The 23,425-nt window shown below is 45.9% G+C and overlaps 2 protein-coding genes across 5 annotated transcripts in view; one reads left to right on the forward strand and one right to left on the reverse strand.

The window, feature by feature from the left end:
• The window catches only part of meis2a (Meis homeobox 2a), a 132,167-nt gene extending 131,393 nt beyond the window's left edge, over positions 1–774 (reverse strand). For 2 of the 4 annotated variants that reach the window (XM_088401038.1, XM_088401036.1), the window contains exon 1: positions 41–774. The gene's annotated coding sequence lies outside the window, so the exon portion shown is untranslated. The remainder of the gene's footprint in view (positions 1–40) is intronic. The other 2 variants (XM_088401044.1, XM_088401041.1) reach the window with 2 other exon arrangements.
• spred1 (sprouty related EVH1 domain containing 1) lies at positions 214–23,262 on the forward strand. Its single transcript, XM_088401035.1, has 6 exons — positions 214–1,129; positions 8,972–9,242; positions 13,087–13,255; positions 15,389–15,435; positions 18,135–18,290; positions 18,370–23,262. The coding sequence occupies exons 1-6, from the start codon at positions 1,098–1,100 to the stop codon at positions 19,054–19,056; spliced, it is 1,362 nt and encodes a 453-aa protein (XP_088257161.1). The 5' UTR covers positions 214–1,097; the 3' UTR covers positions 19,057–23,262.
• Positions 23,263–23,425: the final 163 nt, after the last annotated feature.

The raw sequence follows: 23,425 nt of genomic DNA on the forward strand, positions 1-23,425 counted from the left end.
AAGGGGAAAAGACTGGGGCAAAGATATCAAGTTTAATTACCAACTTCCTTCCGCTGGGATTATTTTCTACGTCGCGTGCTTCGTCGTAGCGATGCGTGATTGAAGCCAGGGAAACTTCTTTTTGGGAAAAGCGCCACCGGGACTACTTTGCGTCAACTCCGGAAATACATGCTTGTCGCGTGTCGTTTGTCACTAAAATGTCGCTTCATTAGTCAGAATGAAATACGGATTATCGGAAATGTTGAAAATCAAGCGACGGCGGCTTTAAATTGAACAATTCTAGCACCCCGCGGAAGGATTTAATTTTCTCGAGCGAGAGAGAGGGTCGACACATCCGCCCAGTTTTCCGATGCCTCCCCTCCCCTTGTTGAAAATGGAGTTCGATTAAAGCAGATGTCCGCCAACTTCTGAGGGGGGGAATTAAAAACTCGTTTTTCTCTCCCTTCTAAGCGCATTTGTGAAGAAACCCCATTTTATGGTTCCACTCCAGTATCCCTCGCTATCTTCCTTTTCCCTCCCGGGCGTCGAGGTTGCCTTTAAGCGGACATTACTCGGACACGTTGGCGGAGTGAGGCTGGCTTTCCAACAAGGCGCTGCTTCAAGTGTCGTCCCGGAGAGCTCTCAAGTTGGCGAATGGATGCTCGACAGCCAGCCACGACTATTCCGCCGCCGAATGTGACAGGCTTCAACACTTTTTGTGTTTTTTGAGGATATACACACACGCAGCGAGGGGCTTTTTTTAAAATCTATTTTATCTCCCCACCAAACCGGACCTTGTTTGGAAAGAAGATGGCTAATTTTGTGTTGTGGTCGGATTTTACTTCCAGGGAGGAGAAGGCAAAATTGTCATTCTTCCTCCTCGCAATTTAACGGCTAATGCTAGCTCCACTTTTTTTTTTATTCTCCATGTTTTTTTTCCATCGAAGGGGAGCATTCTTACACTTTTTACCGAGCACCCCACCCTTAATAAACACCTAACGAAAACACGACACGGTTATACGTATGTGGAGGAAAATGGTGAATTTTGTGCGATTTTATCCCGCCGTCACAGCGCCGTCGATGCTAGTGCTAGGATTCGGATCTCCGTGAGGAAGAAAATGAGTGAAGATTCAACAAATCCAAACAATGAGTGAGTACAAATTCTTACCACTAAGATCGTTTTTTCTGTCCCTTTCATGTTTCTGCTACGCGATCGTGACGTATGGCGCTTCATAAATACGAGACGGTTAAATATGAATGCATATTTTTTGAATGGCGTATATGTCGTCATGAGTATAATCCTCAACAACTCACGCTCATTTCGGCGTGAAATTCATTTCAAGCCTCAAGCAAACGTGCATTAATATCACGTAGACGACAGCACAAGAGCGCAAAACGCCATTTTTTTGGACATTCATACGCGTATGCACAATAACTGGGATATCGTCGTCGTAAACAAATGACAATAAGCGCCTTAAAATGGATGTTTCATTTCCAAAAGGCGGAAGATCGTTTTTTTTTCTTCAATCACGCTCATTTACATATCTCCATTCATAAAAAAAACGCTTTAAATTGACGCCCGGACGCAACAAAAGCGCCTCGTAAGTCGTCAAAACACGTCGGATAAAGAGGTGATTATTTCCGTGTCTCGAACCCATTTGGTGTTTTTTTTTTTTCTTTTTTTGGGGAGGTTGAGGTGGGTGGGGGTGTTCTGGCTTTACACGGCTGAGCCCTTGTGTGCGCTTGTTGACAGTCAGTGAGAAATATCTGCTTCGGGAGGTGCTGCGGTCACATGATCCCCTCCATTCATAAAGTACCTGCCAGGCCCCATTCACATTCAACTGTACGCTGTTTCGCATTGCAGCCACGGTCACACAATGATCACATTTCCTTTTCACGCCATTTCTCTCTGTGCGTAACACATCAACACTGTTCTGTGTCTTTTGATAATGTATTTGTCACAGAGGAAGTCATGTGCTGCTGGAACCCCCCCACCCCCCCAGCCATTTACACTGTCACGCTTTTAATGTGTCAAACACACCCATGTTCTGAATCTCTCCATTATGGGCTTCGTGGAAGGCGGGGTGGAGATACGTTGCATAGATGCTTTTGTCCTTGATCTGCGTGTTTACGTAACCTACCTGAATTAGTGCGTGCGCGTCCATCTTTTGCTCTGGAATCAAAGGTCGAACGACTTACAAGGTGTTGATGTTATAAGATACATTTCAAGCATTTTTTTTTCTTTGCATTCATTGCAGCTCTGACGATCAACCAAGTCCACAAAGACATCCTGGGGTGTTTGCTTCGTTCAGGCTTCAAATAGAATGCGAAACTTAGTTTTGAAAACTAGTGTTCGAATCATTGCGGTCGCTTAGTCACGCTTAATTTGTGTCATTTCAAACTTTTTTGGAGAAGTGATCGAAATACACATGAGTATCGACATGTGAATCGAGGCCTTTTCCTGTTTCCTCCCCCAGTCGTCAATAGTGGAAGCGACCAAAGGGCCCGCACGTTGGGAAATACTGCGACAGGGTTGACGTGATGTGCGGCGGTTTTGTTCCTCTCCCTGCGTAATGGCGGCAGCTAAGATGGCGAAGTGATCCAAATATTGTTGCTAGGATTCCACCACCTGTCTTGCTGGGCGTATGATTCATAGAAACGCAGAGGGAGCGAGATACTGAACGTTGCAGCAGCTGTCTCCATTTTTTTATTTTGTACAAATTATGATCACACTGCTGATTTGTTTTGCCCACGAAAATTTGTCACAAGATAGGCGTCATTCCAAGTCGTTGGTAAAGGCTTTCGTTCACCCTGTCCTCTTTTGTAACAATCATTTTGCTCTCCACTGTTCATCTTCCATTTAGCTAGTCAACATTAGTTGTTGGGGAGGAAACTAGAGCACGTTTTTAGCTTGAATATGTGAAGTTCTTCCTGTTATTTGAACTAAAGCTGGTGTATTGTTGGCATTGGTGGCCAATAAAGTGTTCCTCCATTTTTTTTTTTTATGAGCGAGAGGTCATTTGGCCTTGTATCGCTTGTCGTGAAATGATCATACATGGAGTCGGGCCTCGATCGTCTCCCGCTGTGCCACGCTATTGTCTCGTCGCCGGTCAGGTGATCTCCCTCTCACTGTGTCCTTCTTCCTATCTGCGTGATTGATTTGACAGCTCAGCATTTTTATCTGCCATGCGGGGTGTTGTGATCTTATCACCTTGTGTCTGTTTTGCACTCCCATTCCTGGGGCGGCGCTTTCCAAACGCATTCCTGCTAAACAACCCTCATCAAGTCATGAAATGACAAAGGGGAGACGGCGACTTCAACTGCTCAACCTCATGTTTTTACGGGCCTGGGTAATTGCTGATATCCTGCAGGCCTTATGTTAAGCCAAATCATTTCCTGGATTTTCTTTTTAAATAGATTTTGGGAGTGCTAGCTAGTGAATGGATGTGACACGTATGTTTTGCTAGCTACGTGCTTGCCCTTTTCACAAAGTCTGCTCAGGGCCCTAAAACAGTTGGTATGCGCCAGAGGGCTACAGAACAAGCAAATATCAGGTTAAAGGTCAATTAAATTGATGTAACCTCATAAGAGAGATGGTTGGCTTGCGCCGTATTCGCTTCCCGTTATTTGACATGATCCATTTTTACCTCATCCATTTGCTCTCAGTGGGAGAGCTTTCCGAAACTTATTTTGCAGACACAATATTTATGATCCAGTGTCTGCTTGTTCTAGAAGCTGCCGTACGATTGTTTGGGTGATTAACGGCAGCGGCGCTCTGAGTAACCAGACTGCTCGGACTGCCCGTGACGGAGGCCATGTTCCATTCCCCCGTGCTTGGAGTCGGGCCTGGATTTTTGTGCGTTTTAAAAGCCGAGCCACTTCCCCTTTACGTTTTTCATTTCCTCTTTGAGTGTTTTAGATGCTTTAAATGTCAGCCCCGTCGAGGGCACATTTCACGTCGATACATTTTTAGCCAAGCGCCACAAGAGCAGAACGTGCCTTCTGATGTTCTTGCGAGAAGCGTCTCAATCGTGGATATTGTTTTCAATCGTGCGACATGTGGGGACCATGAAGGCTGCGCCTTGTTTTGCGAGCTCTTTGCTCGCAGCTGGCCCGAGACGGGTTCTTTCCTGCGAGGCCGCAGACATAAAAGGCCACAGATGTAAATCCTAAACCTTGTTTCTTTGATGGACTTCCCAAAACCCTTTGAAAACAGGAACGGGGTTTCTGTGCGTGCCAAATGTATTTTCACTGGTGGGAAGATAGCCCGCCATCTTAAATTGTTACTTTTCCTTGCTTGCGGTATGACCTGGTGCTTAATACCTTGTTCCTGCATCTTCCCAGGCTTCTTCCTGTTCCTTATTATAGAATAACTACAATTAGAATCACCATCCCTGGAGACCGAGCATTCCAACATTAAAGGAGACCATAGAGGCTTTGCAACAGTCCAAACTTGTGCTTCCTCTTCTGTTGTTGACTCGGCGGTAATGTCATGCGCAAGGTTTTCATTTACCAGAATGCATGTGGTGGTTTAAATTAAGATCTACTCAGTCTGTAGCTTTTTTTTTTTGCCCCCATTAGTGATGAATGTCTGATTTTTTTTTTTTCTTCCCCAGAATAGCACCTATTGCTGATCCACCAATAAACAGTCAGAATTTCACATAAGAGTCATTTAGATCATTTTAATGGGATTGTAGTTTGGGTCTGTTTGGTCAGGCGTAAACCCAGAAATTGAAATCTGCAGCTATTTTGACAATTACTAGCTAATTCATCAAAATATTCTTACTATTCTGTTCGAGTTCCTGACTGAAATCCATTGTGTGATGACAAAAAAAAAAGATTTTCATTGTTTAGTGCTGCAGAGTGTTTTTTTTTTTTTTTTTTTTCCCTGAGTCAGTTGGTAGCTTTGGCCGAATGTTCTTGTGAGAGGGATGACTCACCGGCAGCCTCGAGGTGTTGCAAGAAGATACGGCAACATTTCTCTTTCACTTCTCCTTCCACAGGCTGAGTATTGGCTTTTGGCGTAGCTAATAAAGCAGGCCCGCAAAAAAACGCCGTCTGTTCAATGGGCATTGTCCAATTACCGTTTCGGCTTTTATTAATGGCTGAACATAAAGCACCCCCGACGAGCCTTCTCGTTGTGGTCCTTGTGTCATAATTTGCTTTGCGTCCACGTCGGGTCGTGTCATTTGTTTAGCGCTGCCCTTCAAGTTGGCTGCTTATTTAGAGCTCTTGAACCGCGGCTAATTAGCTAGCTGGCGACGGAATCGACGGCGGCGGCCTGGATCCCATGTTGTCTATCTTCAATATTTGTTTTCTCGCCTGGTTTTGGCAAATCGGACTTGATTTGTTTTGAAAGCTAGCTTAGCTTCATTTTCACAGATCCTAACAGAGGATAAGCTACGAAATCGGATTGGGATAAGTAGCTTGTTTATTTTGCTCGATGATTTTTTAATGAATTTCTTTCCTCCCCTATAAATGCTTCTAAAGTCGCACAAGCCAAATGTGTCTCGAGGAGTTCCTCTCGTTTTTTGAGGAGCGATGGGGAGATGGAAAAAATGAGTTTAGCGAGGGGGACTTTTCTCCCCTTTTCTGATGTTAATGAAAGGAGGAATGGTTTTCCAGCTTTTAGCTTGCAGAGTGTGTCTCCCCTGCAGCATGCTCCACTGCTTGGACATTGTGGGAGTACAAAACTGCAGGCCCGGCATCCAATAACGTGAAATTTCAGCAGAGAAGCAGCCATTGTGTGGCGAGAGGCAGGCGGGGAGGGGTTTTGGTAGCAGAGGGAGACAGAGCGGAGCGAAGGGAGGGCGACTTGGCCGGCTCCCAGGGCTCAGGCCACATCCTTTCTCTCTCCTCTCATTCGTCACTCCTCCTCTTCCTTCTCCTCTTCGTGCCTTTCTTTCAGCCCCCCATCCACCCTCCTCCCACCATTGGGATAGGAAGCCAAAGACTGAGACACAAGCAAAAAGCATGATGGCATACTGGAGCCTAGTGAGCCATGGGCCAGAGCGAGCAGACAAACGGCCACTTTGTCCACTTAGGAAATGCTTGTCCCAGGATCCCCCTTCTCCGGCACACACTAGAGCGGTCGGGCCTCGAGGCCCCGGCCAGCCTGGTCTGCACGTGCTATACCATCACGCCCTCTCCTCACCACAACGTCCTGCTTTGTCTTCCTCCTTCCACTCAACATCTTGTTTTTTGAAATTTATTTAAACATACACCGTCAGACTCTTATGCTTCTCGCGCTCTCATTTTTATAAGAGCTGATTAGGCTGGAGGCCTTCGTTTATGTCATTGCATTTTTGGGCGAATAATATACAAGGCCTGATCTGGGAAAAAATGGCCGCTTATCATTAAATCCACAGCTAGCAAGGATAAAACAAATAAGCGTCCTTGTGGTCACAGAATGAGAGGTCTTAATTTTGATTAAAAGAGGGGAAAAAATAGCTGATAATCTAAAGCTCAGGCTAAAGTGGACTTTCAAGGAAAATAAGCTGTATTACATTATAGAGATTGTGCTGCTGTTTTAGTTAGCAAAGGAGTTCAAACAAGCATGTGTGGCCACAGTGTCTATAAATTGAGGTATACACTTACAACCTGTGTTTTTTTTTTCTTCCCGGAAAGGAAAAGGGAGGCGCGTCTATTTGTGGGGAAGCATTTAGAAGTGGATGACACACCCGGTGACTAATTGAGGCACGGCGTCCATTTGAGGAAATGCAGTCGCCAAATATCGCCAATTCCCTGAATGCAAACCGCCCCGTTTTTATGGAGGCGGCGAAAGGCTGCGCACATCCTTTTTGTGAATAGAAAAGGCTCTATTCACATGCAGCCGGGAGCTGTTGACTGTCACCTTGGTCTCCACCCTGTTCCCATCCGCCACCACCTCCTCCCCCACAGTCACATTCTCCTACCCCCCCCCCCTTTCTGTTTTTCTCTCATTCTTTTCGTCGGAAATGAAGTCAGTCATCCAGCAGAATAACTTGGAATAATTTGGAAATAAGAGGGGGGGCTCTTTTCTCTCGATTCCAAACTCCCCCCCGTATCTCTCCCATTGACTGTGACTCAGAGGCCCAGACCAGCTGATGTGCTTCCGCTCTCGATTGTGTGTCCAGTGGACTGTGTACTCCCAGCGAGGGGCGTGGAGGACAGCCTTTGTCTCCATCGTCCTGGTCTAAATTTCCATGCTTGCGTTTCGCTCGAGACTACTTTCTGTTTCTTGAAGAGCAAAAAAAAAAAAGATTAGGCATTTTCTTGCTTTTACCGTTCTTCCTCCATGGGTGCAAAAGAAAAGCGCATTAACTTCCTGTTGGGGTCTAGACCCTCTGTCCTCCTCCTCCTCCTCCCTGTGAGTGTGTCCCTGTGCTGGCATGTGTGAGATGGTACTTCTGAAGGGTCAGGTCCTGGTCATTGTGCCCTGGTCATGGCTGAGCGACACCACCGCCTGCCTTCTGTTCACCCCAGGGACCCCATGCCTGACTGACAGCCCCTCCTGCATCCATCACCCCCTTTATTGAAGTGGCAGGGGTGGGGGGCTTTAACAGCCGCTGTATTTCCATCTCTTCCTGCTTGTAAGTTTGTTCAGAATGAATTTTTATTGTGATGAGGCCAAAGGTTGTAGATGCCGGTGCTGTAAAAAGGCGTGACCAGAAAGGGTGAGTTTGTAAGGGAAGTTGTTGTTCTCTTTGCAGAGGGCCAAAGCTATCCAAAAAACACATTTAAGTACGAAAACAGACAGGAATCATATTTGGAAAGCAAACATCCTACCGAGCGGCATGATCCAAATCGTTTTGTACTTTCGAGGATATTATTGGGATCAACTTGGGATCAGACATTTCTACCAGTCATCGTTTATGTGGGGAAATGGAACTATAAAATCCGCCAACCGCCGTGGCGCCGAACGAAAACAGGAAATTCACGGAAAGTCCATAAAATGTACCGTTTATCGGAACCATTTGGGTATTTTTGACTGGTTGTGTTGTTCCATGTCATGTTCATGCTGGTGTGATGTCATGCTAGCTACCTAGTTTGGTAGAAAATTTAAAACGTGGAATGATCATACCTTTACATGTCGCTTTTCAACTTGTCACTAAATTAATGAATCTAAAATATAAATAGTTTTTTTTTTTAAGTTTATTCAATGTTAGCATAACGCACGTGTAAAGGAGTCTTATCAAAATGACTTCCGATTCACGGAACAAAAACTTTCTGACGCAACAGATGAAGTGGCAACTGATAAACCCCGCGATGATCTTTGCCAAGGGTGTGGAAGGGGAGAGCAAAGGTTACCCACATTGAGTTGACGAGATCCAGCGGGACGGAGTCAAAATGGGAGCTGTTGCATTATCTCGATCGTCAAATTGACACGTTTATCGACGCTGAGCCGAAGTCTTTAAAGGCACGCAACATGGAAATCCTTTTGTCACACTCTCTACTCGTCTCTGTTTGCTTCCCAAATCTTTTAATACGTTACCAGGAATCTGTGGAAAATGCCGCCCTCAGCACACCCTGACCTTTGTCATTTCCGGTGGCCTAATGCGTTATCTAATCAGCTGACATCTGACCACAGGTGGAGATGCAACAAGGCTACATTGCTGGTGAGCCAGCAAAAAAAAAAAAAATGGAACGAGAGGCCGAGGGACATGCAAACGGCGTTTGTGATAAATAATTTTCATTTACCGTTGAGTGGCACGATTTCAAAAGTGGTGACATGGGCTAGCTAAACATGAAGCAAATTCAGCTTAATTGCTTTTTTTGTAGCTAAGAAATGACTTGAGTTTTTTCGGCGGCTTGGAAATTACACGTCAGTTGGAAATTAACAGTGGCGCTCGAACAAACGGTCACTCACTTTCCAGTCGGGTTGAAACTTGTACTGAATTACAATCTGTGTAATCCATCTATGAATCGTTTTCAGCTTAAATATTCTAATGATTTACAGTTCTGCTTCGATTCCTTTAACATACTTTTGGATGCTTCCTCCCTTTTTCCGCAGTGACAGTTATGCGCGTGTGAGAGCAGTGGTCATGACGCGGGATGACTCCAGCGGCGGATGGCTTCCCTTGGGCGGCGGCGGCCTCAGCTGCGTTACCGTCTACAAGGTCAGCCAGGCGGACGACGGCAACAGCACCCACAGCAGTGGCACCCGGGGAAGCACGGGCAACCTCAGCCCTAGTAGCCCAAGTCCGACGCCCAGTCCCAGCCCAAGCCCCAGTCCCACGGCGGTGGAGTTCTACATAAAGGGGGAGCGGCTCAAAGACAAAGTGGTAAGGAGCTCCACAGGGCGCTGGAAACGTTCCTGTGAGATTTGGGTTCGTGTTGACGTCGAGCCACCATGCAGCTGCTGTGGGTTCATCGTGTCTGAGTGCATCCGAGAGAGAAGCCGGACTTATGTGTTCTGGACGGCTATAGTTATGATTGAAGTGTTTTCCCTTCAACTTCCAGAACAAATGGTCCTGGTTAGCTTTGGGTCTTGTGGTTAGTTGTCGGTACTAAGGGTACCGCCGCCGCAGCAGCTGTTGCTAGCATGCCCTTCATGAAATTGTTAGACAGAAGAATGTAACCCTCACTTTACTTCATACCCATGCCGATCACATGGATCATCTGCACTTTTTTTTTTCCCAATTCCACCATTGTGATTGAGAGAAATTGTGTGTCATTTCTCCCTATTTACTCATTCACACTCCTCCTTTTCACGCTCGCTCCAATTTCAAAATCCGAAAGATGGGGATGACGTCACCACCATCCCCCGCGCTTGTGTCACTCTCAAAGGCACTCGCCCAGGAAGCGTTGTTCAATATGCCTCCGTGGCGCAGGTATCTGAAAATAGGAGCAAACTGCGTGACGCTGTGATGCATGATTACATCATCCGGGAGAAGGGCAGATTACTCAGGAGCGGAGAATGATGGATGAAGGATGTGGGAAACCTACTTAGCTCAACGGATGAAATATATTGTGGAAACATATGCTCAACCTTGTAATTAGTACCAAAGAAATAAAGTGACTGAAAATTTGCTCACTTGTGGCACGTATAGATTGCGGCAACAAATATATTCAGAGAAAAAACACGCGATAGTGAGCTTCGAGGTGTGAGATAGTGTCGTGGCGATCCGAGGCAGACGTGTGACATGTAACACAAAATCTGCATCCTAAATGAGCTTTCCCGCTGTTTCAGTCATTTTAAAGTCGTCTTTGTTTCCGTCAATCAACGCAATGGCGTTTCCATCTTAATCCTGTGACCTTCTTCATCCCGAGAGCTGTATGCCGGATGCTCAAATGATGCAGTTAGATGCTTTGGCATAATCCAGACTGTGTTTAATGAAAGTGTGAAAGTGATGTCAGAAGGCCGCAGCAAACACGGTGACGTCGAGGCTCTGGTGGCCTTTTAATGCTTCGACGTTGGCGGCTCGTAGGCTGCCTGGCGTCTGAATGGCTTTTGACTGAGAGCGTTTTATGTGTTTTGCGTTCAAGGCTTCTTAAGTGCGTTACTATGCATGTGTGCGCGGCGGCGCAGGAAAAGGGTGTGACGGGAATGCCGCCGTACAGGCCGGAGCATACACATGACTCCGAGACCCCGGCGACTGTTCTGGGAAGTGGTAAAACACCCCGCTCGCCGCCAGCATCTACCCCAGTCACCACAACAAACACGCGGCCATATGTAAGCTGTGGCTGTCAGGATGCCACCCAGCGCCGGCCGGCCGGCCGGGTGCCTGGCATGGCCGACCAACTGTTTGAGGGCATCGGCACGACAACAGCGCCGGGTCCAAGGAAAACAACGGCCGCAGACAAAGCCACAGACGACTAATGTTAGTCATGCAAGACGGCCAGGCATGACATTATCTGCTCCTCTCACCGCAGTATTGTTTGAAACCATCAGCGAGTCGACTGCACGAGTTATTGACGTACCGTAATTATCTCCGCCGAGGAGTTTGCCTTTTCATCTGTGCGGTTTCGTTGCTGTTTGTTTGCTGGCGTGCCACTTCCTGGTTACAGTTTTAAAATAGAAAGACAAATGAGGCGCTCTTCACCCAGTCGGTGGATCCGTTATTAAAAAAAATGCAAATTTAAAAACAACAACTTGAAATAAATTACCCGAGGAATCAATGGAATAATTGATCGAATAATCCAGCCCTGGTGACAAATGTTCAAGCCTGGCTTGAATGCTTTTCTGTTCTCAAAATAACGCTGACATTGCGCTTTAATTTGAGGTTGTTTTGTCTGAACAAAGATAGGGCTAATCTTTGGAAAGAAAGCTCTCGAATCGTTCCCATCCCTGATTGTAACCTTTAAATAGCTTGAGAAGAACACTGATGGCTAACACCGCTGATGTTTTTGGGGGTGCATGAGAAAGATCGTCCAATTCTATCCGAACGCACCAATCATAGGTGGAGCCAGATCGAATGAGAGGTGGTGGGAATGTGACTGCGATGCGCAGCGATGCGGCACAGAGTGTACCAGTGATGACTCAGCTGGCTCTCCATATAGCCACCAATCTCTCTCTCTCTCTCCTCCCCCCCTTCCATCACTCTATTAAAAAAAACCTGAAAAAAAGGCGTAATTGGTTGACGAGTTCTTACGACACCAGCTCTCGGATTTGTGTCAGATCTCGAGCTGCGCTTTCTGCCTCGCTCTTCTCAGCCTCCCAACGATTGCTCACAGCTGTGCCGGTGGCGCCTTTCTGGCTCATCGTAATAAGCGTTCCCTTTTGGGGCGAGGACCCGATGCCGTGCGCGTTACTCGTTTTGTTGAGCTTGGCCAACCCAATGCGGTTTAGTATCTGCCAGGCTATCGGTGTCGGCCACCTTGTAAATTGTCAGCGCCAATAAGGTTGCCCATGTGACTACCTTGTGACTCTGTGAACGTAACGGTGACGGTGTTTTGTGGTGTTTGCTTTGTGCCTCGGGATAGAAACTTTATTTAAAAAAAAAAAAAAAAACTAAGATGAAGTCTCGGATGGTCACAGAACACATCCAATGCTGATTTGCAAGCTCTTCAAAAAAAAGAGTTCAAAGATCTTCTTTATCTTATCCCGTTTCTGCTTTCCGGCACATGTCACCTCCGACTATCTCTGCCCCCACTCGTGCAACATCGCTGGCTCCGTCACCTCCAAAAGCCTGGTTTATGGTATCCAACGTCGAGTATTGTCCTTCTTCGCAACACGCGATACTTCCTCCCACGTCTGTGCGGGCCTCGCCGCGCGGCGCTCATCTTACCTGCTCGGGCTCCGTTCGGTCTCGCCCTTCGCAATCACCCCCGGAGGCACAGACACCCCATCCGCCTCTCTTTTATCACCTGATCCCACACCATCCTCCTCAGTGTCCACTCATCTTCTTCCCTTCGTCCCCTCCGGCTTAACCCTTGCTTTGGAAGGCGGAAGTCGAAAAACATTTTGTGATACGCTTTTATAAGTCTCGATCAGTAAGTGATCAGGGGTTGGAGCTACGATCAATATAGAATAACAGGAATGACAGTGAGACACACGGATGGTTTCCATCGAGCCGAGCTCGCATTCGCACCCCCGTTAAGCCACTCTGGTGCACGTTTGTCAAAACCTCAAAGACCGTAATGGCTGTCTCTCATTTCACATAATCTGCCCTAAAGGAAGGCCAGGAGGCGGGCGGCTCAGTAGCCCTGATTAATAATAGGCTTTGGAAATACACTGTCTCTCCACCGCACACGTTTGACTGTCTGCCTCCAAAAACACACTCCAAGCCCCTTCTCTCCCCCCCCCACCATTGCCTTGCAACTCATCTGTAATTAAAGAAAAAACCCTATTTTGATTATGGTTTACAAATTGGCCTGTAAAATACATGGAATTTTTTTTATTTTAGTTTTCCGCTTTGAGAAATACCACAGTCATGAGTAGTTTGAATGTGTTTTTATTCTGTTCTTGCGTTTAATGGGAATGAGTGAATTGGCCTTACAGGAAAGGTTGTCAAACAAAAACAGTCATTTATGTCTTGATGGACGTACAGATCCGGAGCAGCCATTTTGTCGGCCATTTTGTCTTCCTGTCAATTTAGTTTGTCATTATCTAGAAAATACTTTCTAAAAAAAAAACGGTACAATTTGGAGTCAAAAAAACAAGCTGACAATCTTTTTTTTCTTTAGGTGGTGCTGGAGTGTGTCCTTCACGAGGGCCTCGTGTACAACAAGATCAACCCCATCTTTCACCACTGGAGGATCAACGACAAAAAGTTCGGGCTGACCTTCCAGAGCCCCGCCGACGCCCGCGCCTTCGATCGAGGCATCCGCAGGGCCATTGAGGACATCAACCAAGGTGGGCACCTGTTGTGTGTTCCATATGAACTATCGTGAGCTGATTAAGGATGTCTTCGTATGCTGAGCACGACCCCTCCCGTGCTAGCATGTTTAGCGCCAGCTGCCCCATACAAGCAAAAAAAGAGTTTTCATTCGGTCTCGCTTCTTCAGTTCACCTGCACAGTAAAACGTTACGAATGGAAGCTACAGCAGAGAAGGGCGAGTCTCTCTCTCTCTCTCGCTCTTTCTCTCTCTTTTTCTGTTTCCTCCTCCCTCTGTTCACCTCTGTGTCCTGGCATCCTCTGTATTCTGTCACTGTTGTGTAATGCCTCTCTCCCCGGCGCTCACGCACGCACACACAGACAGGTTCCTCTGTATTCCCATCGCATCGCTCCGCCGCCGCCGCCGCTCGCTCGGCTTCGTCAATGCGTGCGGGCGAGGGTGGCAAAGGAGGAGGGTCGGGGCGGGGGCGGCCCCGCGTTGCGTCGGTAGGCGAGAGAATATGCTGCGGCCCCGCGAACGCGCACCGGCGTGTGCGCGTCGGACTTGCGGTCCTCTGTTGCCGTGGCAACGCCGGGCACACGGCTCAGGCGGTTCGGAGAGGAGTCGTGCCGCATTCGCTGTCTCTCGCTTCCTCCTCGGCATTGAAGAAATGCGCGCACGCATTCGTGTGATTGAAACTGAAGTCCTCCGTTGTGTTCTGTCATCCTTCGCTACCCCCCCGTTACCCATACACAATAATTTTCACCAAACTATTCTTCCTTCATCCCAGCGGAATTGTTTTAAATTGCCGTTTTGCACATGACCCTGGCTCGCAAACATTTCCCCGACATTTAGGCTTCTGGCGTCAAAAGAACACGAGCTTTGCTTTCATAACACACACATTCGGGCCGTGTGTGTGCACCAAGCCAGCGAGATCACATTGTCAGTTACATAAGGTGTATGTGCCAATTATATCAACTAGCTTTCAAGACCGCCACTGTCAAAGCCGCCATTTTCCACACGGCAAGTTGAAACCAGGGCTACACGCACCAGGTTGTTCTCCAGCCGTTGCCGGATGGCATCGGGGCTATTTGTCTTGTCAAATTCAACACCTGACGCTCACTTCTTCCGCTTTGTTGTTTTGAAAGCAATTAACCCCCGTCTGACTGTTTGAATAAAAAGCAAAGGGTGATTAAAAGCCGAGCCTACGGGCGCGATGACTGCGCTGCCCCAATTTTTTTGCACAAAACAGGCTTTGTCTTGAGGAAATGTTGTTTTAATACGCTTCTCGGCGGATCATATTTAGGTTTATGCGCGAAACTGCAGGGAAGAGAGACAACTGTGAGGCCTGGTGAGTCATAAGACTCAAGAGTAATGCATTCTGTAGATTTGTGAAATAAAACTCTTAATTCTTGTGTTTCTCATTCAGAACTATGCAGGGCAAAGTGTGTCATTCTCGGCCGCCATGTTTGCGGTGTTTGTTGTGGCAGGACTCGTGTTTTGCTTTGGGGGCTTGCGGATGCCGTAACTAAGCCCCCCCTCGAAACTTTTTTTTCCCTGCAAAAAAAAAGAGTTGAATGTAGGTCACTTGCAACGAGACAATAAATTGATTTGTACAGGAAGGAAAAAGTGGCCCTTAGGCAAGTTGATTCGCACTCTGACTAATCGGCAACAACAATGGCAAATAATCGTTACGAATGGGGACGTCAGCGTGATACTGTCAATAAATTAGGCTTAAAAAATTGCGTTAAAAGTTCAATGACTTTGGTGTCGCTTACGTCATCGAAACGCGGTCACCCTGAGACTTGAAACGCAAGCTGCCGGGCTCCAGCATCTGCAGACGGGTTTTTTTTTTGGGTTGGGGGGGGGGCATGGCGTTTTAGCAGAGGTCCGGTTACACGATTCGCGGCATGCATATTTCATGAACTTCCGTGTGCCCCACTGACACAAAGCAGCTTTCATTTCCCCATTTAGGCCGCAGTCGGATGGAAGCGCCGGTTGCGTCTCGTTCTGGCTCGACCGAGTCGATTCGCTTACGATTGCAAAATCAGTCGACAGTGAAACTGCTTTGTCTAATAACCCCACGATTATAACCCCAAAATTGTTTTCAACAAGTGTTTGTTTTTTTATTATTAATTTCAATAATCTTGTGTGTGTTTTCTAATTCCAGGCTGTCGACCGTTTGGCGACGGGGATACTCAAGAGAATGGACTGCCTGTGAGTAACGATAAATTGCATACACTACGATTTATGTTTCAAAGTAGCAATCTTACCTGTCACACAAGAGTATAAATCACTTAACCACTGTTAATATTAACACCGTGTGAAGATAGCGATGTTGCAATTCAGAAGTTCCACCCTTTATGGCAAGTCACGCCACCTCGTATCTTTTGACGTCCCGCTGTGCCTCTCGCAACTCATTAGAGCTCAGATACATGTTCATCAGCACGGTTCAACACTCGCAACTCCCCCAAATCCTCAACCCACACCCCACCGTTAAAAAAAAAAAAGTGTGTGGGGGGGGGTGCGTTCCCGTTCCTGTGGCAAAGTTCCTCTTTAAGGGATCAGGCTGAACACACAGGAAATCCAATGGCACTGTTGTTGCTAGGCAGCAAGGCAAGGGGGGGGCTGTTTGCAACGGCAAAGGAGGGTGGGTGTTCACAAGGTTCAGCGCGTGAACCACCGAGGGTGTCACCATGGTGATTTGGCATCCGAACGTTGGCGGTCGCAGACCTGGGCTGCGGAGAAAGAGAAGTGAGCCACTCGCAAGTTCTGCAAGTGGAGAGCGAGCAAATAGCACAGCACAGGATCATCGGGCCTCATCAAGTCATGGGGCACTTTAGACTCCAAAGCAGTGCGGGATAGCTGGAAGCATCATGAGAAGATCAAAAATATTGGAACGTTCAAAACAGACCAGGACACATTTTGTACGGGCGATCGTCTTGTCCTGGTGGTCTTGTGAGTCATCACTTGAAACAAATTGAAGCAGGGCAAGCACAGTTCTGACAGCCAATGGAGATGGTAGAACATGTTTCCATTGGCCGTCAACAATTTGTGCAAGATAACATGGAGGATCTTGTCATAAAGTGGATTGAATCAATCCAACCAGCTGACCTCGGGCCTTTCTGTTCCCAAGCCGTATGACGGCGGAAATGCACGGGATGTTCCCCGGCGCTCGTGCCAGGCCAGGTTGCTTCACTTAAACCCCCTCCCCTTTGTCCTCCGCCCTCTCTCCAGTCCTCCCTTCCTCTTCTCCCTCACCCCCCCCTCCCGGGCACATCTCTGGGGTCAGATCAGCTCCAGATTGGCCCCCCACACATGCCTTTGAATGGCGGGGCTTAGGCGAGCGCTTCAAAAAGGAAGCCAGAGTCTGTTTCTCATTTTGATCTCCCCCCCTCCTTCCCCCTCCTCCATCCTTTGCTTCTTTCTGTCTTCCTCTCACATACACATCCAGCTGTCATCTGGCTTTTTAAGTTCTCTGCTGCATTTCTCCAGCTGGAGCTGGTTTATGACATTCTCTCTGTAGACTCTCTGGCCTCTCTCTCTCTCTCTTTCTGTCTTTTACACACGTACACACATGAATCCAAACTTGAATCCAAGGCAAAGTCATGTTTTCCTGCTCTCTCATTCCTTTTCACTCCTTCCACACGGTCTTCTCTTCCATGCGTATACACTCGTGTTTGGAACACGCATGCACATACTTTGTGCAGTTCAAGGGGGAGACTAGGGGGTGAAACTTGTGTGGGGGGGGGAGTCAAAGGAAGCATCTCTTAGCAACCACAGGACAGTAATTACTGTTGCAGCAGCTGGGCGCAAACCAGATTTCCGCTGTGCGTTAAAGCACTGGCGTGGGCTCCTTTACACACGGCACTGACAAACCAGAGCCAGCAGCCTCCCCCACACGGCACCGAGAGGAAGAGAGAGGACTAACCCGGCCTTGATGAGGTCGGGGGGTGATGGGGTTGGAGGGGCCTTTGGATCGGGGTTAAACTTTGAAGGTGTCTTGAAAGAGTGGAGCAACTTTGAAAGCAATTGGGACGATGAGATTGGCGGGACCAAATGTCCTACAGCGATTCCCCCCCCCCTCCTCAAAAAAGACCTCAAAAGTAGTGAGGCAAAGTGCTTTTTGCCTCACGTGATTCTTTGTTGGCTGTTTTACGCATTCAGAAAAACCGAACAAAATAGCGATTCATACGTCGTTAGCCGCTGGATAAATTGAATCCAACTTTTGACACGACTTTGCATCCGTGATGGTTTGGTGCATGGATGAGCTGGGGGATGCTCAGATGCTTATGCTGACATAATGTTGGCTCCTGATGTAATATCCTCCCCCATCTCTCTCTGTCTCTCTCTCTCGCTCGCTCTCTGTATCTCTCTCTCTCTGTTTCTCCCACACCTCTGCATTCATGAATCATGAAATAGCTGTCACATTAGTTGCCATGAGCACTGAAGTCTTGGCACTGTTTCTTTATCGGAGTCTGTTTATAATCGACAGTGCCCGGGTCTGAAACGTATATATTCCCCGCACGTATATTCCCTATGCGACGCAGTCTGCGGCATTCGCCAGATGCTATTTATAGAAAGTTCAGCCCGATTGTTGTCAATGGCGAGATCCATTTCATTTGGAGACGACTCGAAACCGGGGCTGTAAGAATGTGGATTCGTTCCTTTGAAATGAAAAGTCCTTTTTTTTATTTGAAGGCTTGTGTTTGTAGCTTTTCCTCCCGTTTTGTGGGAATGTGCTGTGGGGAACTCGGAGTTCTCACACAGAAGGGCCTTCAGTCATTGCTGCATCACGCCAAGAGTAGGTGCAGTCTGCCCTCTGGTGGTTAATGTGGGAACGCGACCACAATAGAAAACAAAATTCATTTAGCAGTTTATGCTAACTAAAATGCTGTTTCTTTCTGTCCATGCAGGCGTGTGAGGAGCCTCCCTCCATCTGCACGCCAATGAAGGAGCCCTTCTCCCCCCTGAACAATGTGGTGTCCACCGAGCCCTTCAGGGGCTGCTATGTACGCGCTCAGCCCTTTGACGAGTTCAACTCCGGCAACCGACGTTACCTGCCGCCACAGGTCCGAGCCTCACGACGCACCGACGATAGATTGAAATATTTCTGTGCAATCATCTGAATCTGTCGTTTTGGTCCCCAAGGTGTCGTTCAAATCGACCCGCCACGTCAGCTTTCACATGGACGAGGAGGAGATCGTCCGCATCAACCCGCGCAAGGACGTACTCATCCGCGGATACGAGGACTACCGCCACCCGGTCATGTGGAAGCAGGAGGCGGAGCGCGAGGACACGGACTTCCCGGCCCCCTTCCACAAACTGGACGGCAAGAAGTGCGAGTACCTCTTCCCCGACGGCCCCGGCGGGGACCTTCGCTCGGGCCCCGCCCGTGGCATGGACCTCGGCCTGGACAAGGACACGGCTATCAAGACTCAGCCCTCGCCGCTGCTCAAGTCCAAAAAGGGGCGGCGGCGGCGAGAGGACGGCGAGCGCTCGCGCTGCATTTATTGCCGTGAGATGTTCAACCACGAGGACAACTGGCGGGGGCAGTGCCAAGACGCCCCCGACCCCATCAAGCAGTGCATCTACAAAGTCAGCTGCATGCTGTGCGCCGAGAGCATGCTCTACCACTGCATGTCCGACTCGGAGGGCGACTTCTCGGACCCGTGCTCGTGCGACACGTCCGACGAGCAGTTCTGCCTGCGCTGGCTCGCCCTGGTGGCGCTGTCCTTCATCGCGCCCTGCATGTGCTGCTACCTGCCGCTGCGCGCCTGCCACCACTGCGGCGAGGCGTGCCGCTGCTGCGGGGGCAAGCACAAGGCGGCCGGGTGACCCCGCGCCGCCCCTCTGGGACCCCCTCAAAGTTAGCTAACACAGGAAGCGGATCAATTCAACGTCGGCATCCTTTTTTTCCCCCCCGCATCCCACCCCGCCCACTCTCTGGGACGGGGGTGGTGTTGTTGATCGCCAGCTCTGAGGGCTTTTGGAGATTTCAGTTTGCGTTTGTCGCTGACGAGCTGCAGCGGAGGACAAACTTGAGCTTTGCGATGAGCTAAGTCCGGACGAGGAGACGAGGACATTGAGATTAACAGACTTGGAGATGTTACTAAATGCACCGCACACGCACACATACATCGACACACACCTGGCCAAACTCTACTCCAAGAAACGTGCAACTTTATGAAGGAAACTTGTCTTTTTGTACAGAGACAACAACAAAACACAACTATTCAGAAAAATAACTTGCTGTTTGAGTATGCTAAAAGGGATACATATGTTCTTATGCTTATTTTGTGTGATGTTGCAGTCGGGTAACAGTGGTGGCCTTTCCTTCCCTTCACCACAGTGTAATTAGTAGACAGGGGTAAAAAAAAAAAGTCTCACATCGGCCCCTTCCCCATTTTAGCCATTTCTTGTCATTTAAACTTGATTCGCTTAGCCTCTGCCTCACGTTGGCCATTTTCATTGCATTCCAAAACAAAGGGACTCATTCCATTTGTGAGAAGGGAAAATGGTAACTTTTTTTTTTTTTTAACCATGCTGATTCCCTCCAAACTGCCCAAAAATGTTGCGAAACATGACAATTGAAAGCCCACTTAGTTACTGCTGTTGTCTTTTTTTTTTCTCCTGTTCACCTCCTGATTCAAAGCGGAGATTTTGCTCAACCAGCAAGTTTTGTTTCGGTGTGAGAAGGTTGACGGTGCTCCTGTTGGATTTTTTTTTTTTTTTTTTTTTAAGGAAACAACCAGGCACTTAAAAACGAGGCTTCTTCTTTGACTGAGACGGCCTTCTCCAATTAAGGAATTTGTCTGAGGAAAAGCACTGCTCTCCGAGCTTTTGGTTGCAGCACCCCTCCACCTTCAAAAAGTCCCATGTTTGTCCTAGACTTTGATTTTATTTGATTTTAATCCTCCTTTGTGCGCCTCCTCATGTCGCCAGTCCACTCCTTCATGTGTCTTCGTTTTAATAAGCCCTGAATGAATGAGTGCATTGTTTCAGGAATGTTGAGTATCTCAGCAATTAAGTACATACAGATGGTGTGTGTGTGTGTGTATGAGTGTGTGTGTGTGCGCGTAGGCCTACACGCGCCGGTAACGTCCTGACCGACGACCCTTTGGACAAACACGTAAAAAAAAATATTTGTTCTTTTGGAGATTCCAGACTTCTCTCGCCGCAGCTAACAACTTAGCAGCAATATACACAAAAAAAAATCTGAGATGGTTCAAAGAAAAAAATGCGGCACAAAACTGTTGCTTTGAGTTTCTTAATGAAGCTTCAAACACCAGCAAACAAAATATGCTAACAGGAAGCTTGATTTATCAACAAAACAAAAACTAAATCGGCTGAAGATCTCTTATCGTATTACTGGGAGTCCTTGGTTTGCGTGTAGTCTCTCACTACTTCTTTATAGCGTAGTTTCTTATTAACCTATGCTAGAAAAGTATTAACATGAAAAACATTTCGGAACCATAAATGTAAGACTAATATTTTTATTATACGCTAAGTACGGCGGTAGCTTCTTGTAATACGTGACCACAAATTTTTACACCCCTTACTTATTTGCACGCTTTTTGTAACACTGCATGACATGTAAACCGAGGACCCCGAGAAATTCACTTTTGTGCTGCATTCGAGATCACAGGGAAATCTGAAATATCCGACTTAATAACAAAATGGACTGACCATTGACACACCTTGATAAGCTAATATTTTGCTTTGTTTGGAAACTTTAGGTCTTGGATCTTGCAATACATTTACTCACTAATTTCCACATAGCTCTGGAAAAAACTAGAGACCACAGCAACAAATTTTGCATTTTATAGGTATTAACCTACTGACACCATAACATCAAAATTACAAAATCTAGTTTTTGTCAGTGAAAGCATTTATTTTCAAGAATTTAATTATGGTCATAATAATGTTCCCATAAAAGGGTTTTTTTTGTTTTTAAATCTTGTGTGACAACAAATTTGTACATCAATCTAGCAAATTAAGTAGAAATAATCAGATAGAAACAATGCCCGCTATGTTAAACATTTTTTAATAACACACCGGATGACACTGACAATTTCCTCAAGTGTCAGAAAACTCATTGTAGTTGACTCCATTGCTTTCAAAAGTGTGGGAACTCCACAGTCCATTCACTTTAGATAAAAAATAAATAAACGTGGACAAAAAACACTACGTTTAGCACAAACCTTAACAATTTGGGAGTCTTTATTTTTTATTTGTAATCTTTCTATGCAATCTTCCGACACTCTTAAAGACTGACAGGACACGTGTGTTTCTTTTAAGACCTTCATAGGTAGTAAATAGTCATCGTAGATGAGCCTCCTCCCCCCTTTGGTACCAAACACCTGTAAATACGCAACACTGTATTTAAGTACTGATGATAATAATAATAATAATAATAACTGGCTTGTTTTGTCTTTGAGCTTGTCTTTAAAGATAGAGCTGTATTTATCGCGGCTGTCAGCATTATCTACGGTAGCTTCTATTGACAGCATACTTGTGTACATAGGTCCACCTTTTGTAGTATTATTTCACATTGAAAAGTAGAGGGCATTTGCAACGGGTCGGGCGGGGGCTAAACAAAACAAAATGATCATTGAGCTCCTAGTAAAAGTTTCTCGCTAGTTTTGTACGCTAAACAGAAGGATAGCGCTAACGGTACAGGAGTAGCACTCCACTCGCTTTGGAAATTTTATATATGAATATAAATATATATATCTATAAAGACATGAATTTAAGGCTGCTAGATACAATCACTAATTTTATTGTGCTGACAGAGAAAATTAGCTATGAACGACTGTTAAAACCTAATTCTCCAACAGCATTAAGCATTTTTCTTTTTTTTTTTTTTTTGTGAGACGTATGTGTGTGTTTTGTGTGTTTGGGTCTGTGTTTCCTGTCGTCAAGCTGAACCAAGGTTGGATGAAGCTGATTAAAAACTTGCTGGCTGACAAAATGTAGGATGTGCATTTTTTTTTTCCTTCTCTTAAACAAAGGAAATGAAAAAAAAACTAATAACACTTTTGTCATTCTGCATTAACCAGCACAGTGCTACTTCCTCTCATGTACTGTATATGCAACATATGTCTGTCCTCTTTCACGTGTGTGTATATATGTTTATATATATAATATATATATATATATTATATATATATATATTATATATATATATATATGTATATAATATATATATATAATATATATATACACACACACACACTTCAGTTTTAACCACTTTTGCTGCTAGTCTTCTATTCTGTTTCAAAAACTTGCATAACATTGGGAATGCATACAGATGTACACATTGTGCAGAATGATCACTCTATATATATATATTTAGATATATATATATATAAAATACACACACATACACCCTGTTTTCCTTTCAGTGTGTTTTAAAGAGTAACAGAAAACCGTTTACTTTTCACAGCAGTTTTTTTTTTTTGAGTGTTTTTGTTCGGGTTCTCCAACAAGGCTTCGGTGCACTGATTCTACTCGATGTATGCTTTTTTGACATCTTACAGCGCTTGATGTAACATTTATGTGATTAGTTATGAAATAGTGGAAAACATTTTTGTGTTTTTTGGAAAAAACTTGCAGTATAAATGGTACTATTAACTATTCTGTAAACACTGCCTGTTCATTTCCCCCTTTTGCTTGTGCATATTCTATTTTTGTTAATTTAAGTTCCTTAGTGCCATCCTGACGACCTCAAAAACAACAACGACGACAAAAGAAGTGCCTCATGTCCATCTTAGTCTCCATCGGTTTAACATCTGTCTGCTCTGGTTCTATCGGTTTCTATTATTTTGTTGATTTGAGAATACCAAGTATATGATGTAAAATTGATAGTCCCAATAACTCCCATGGCATAGTTGTATTTTCTTTATACAGATGTAGCTTGTTACTTTTCATAAATATATAATGTAAATATGCATACATATGTTTGTAACTGTTTTTGTTACATCATACACTTGTAATTTGACATATCAAATAACATTATCATAATAAAATTGTGAGTTTTAACTCTTGCCTGTGCATATTTTTCATATTGTATTTAATTTATTAAAGGCACAAATTATCCACTATCTTCGAAAATGCAAATGATACCTGTTATGTGCCGTAATATAATAAGCAATACCGACATATTGTTATGCTTAGTATTGATCAAGACATTTCTAAATACAAA

Source organism: Syngnathus floridae, chromosome 16, assembly GCF_059516105.1.
Source record: "Syngnathus floridae isolate MCC-2025c chromosome 16, RoL_Sflo_1.0, whole genome shotgun sequence".
Taxonomy (NCBI): domain Eukaryota; kingdom Metazoa; phylum Chordata; class Actinopteri; order Syngnathiformes; family Syngnathidae; genus Syngnathus; species Syngnathus floridae.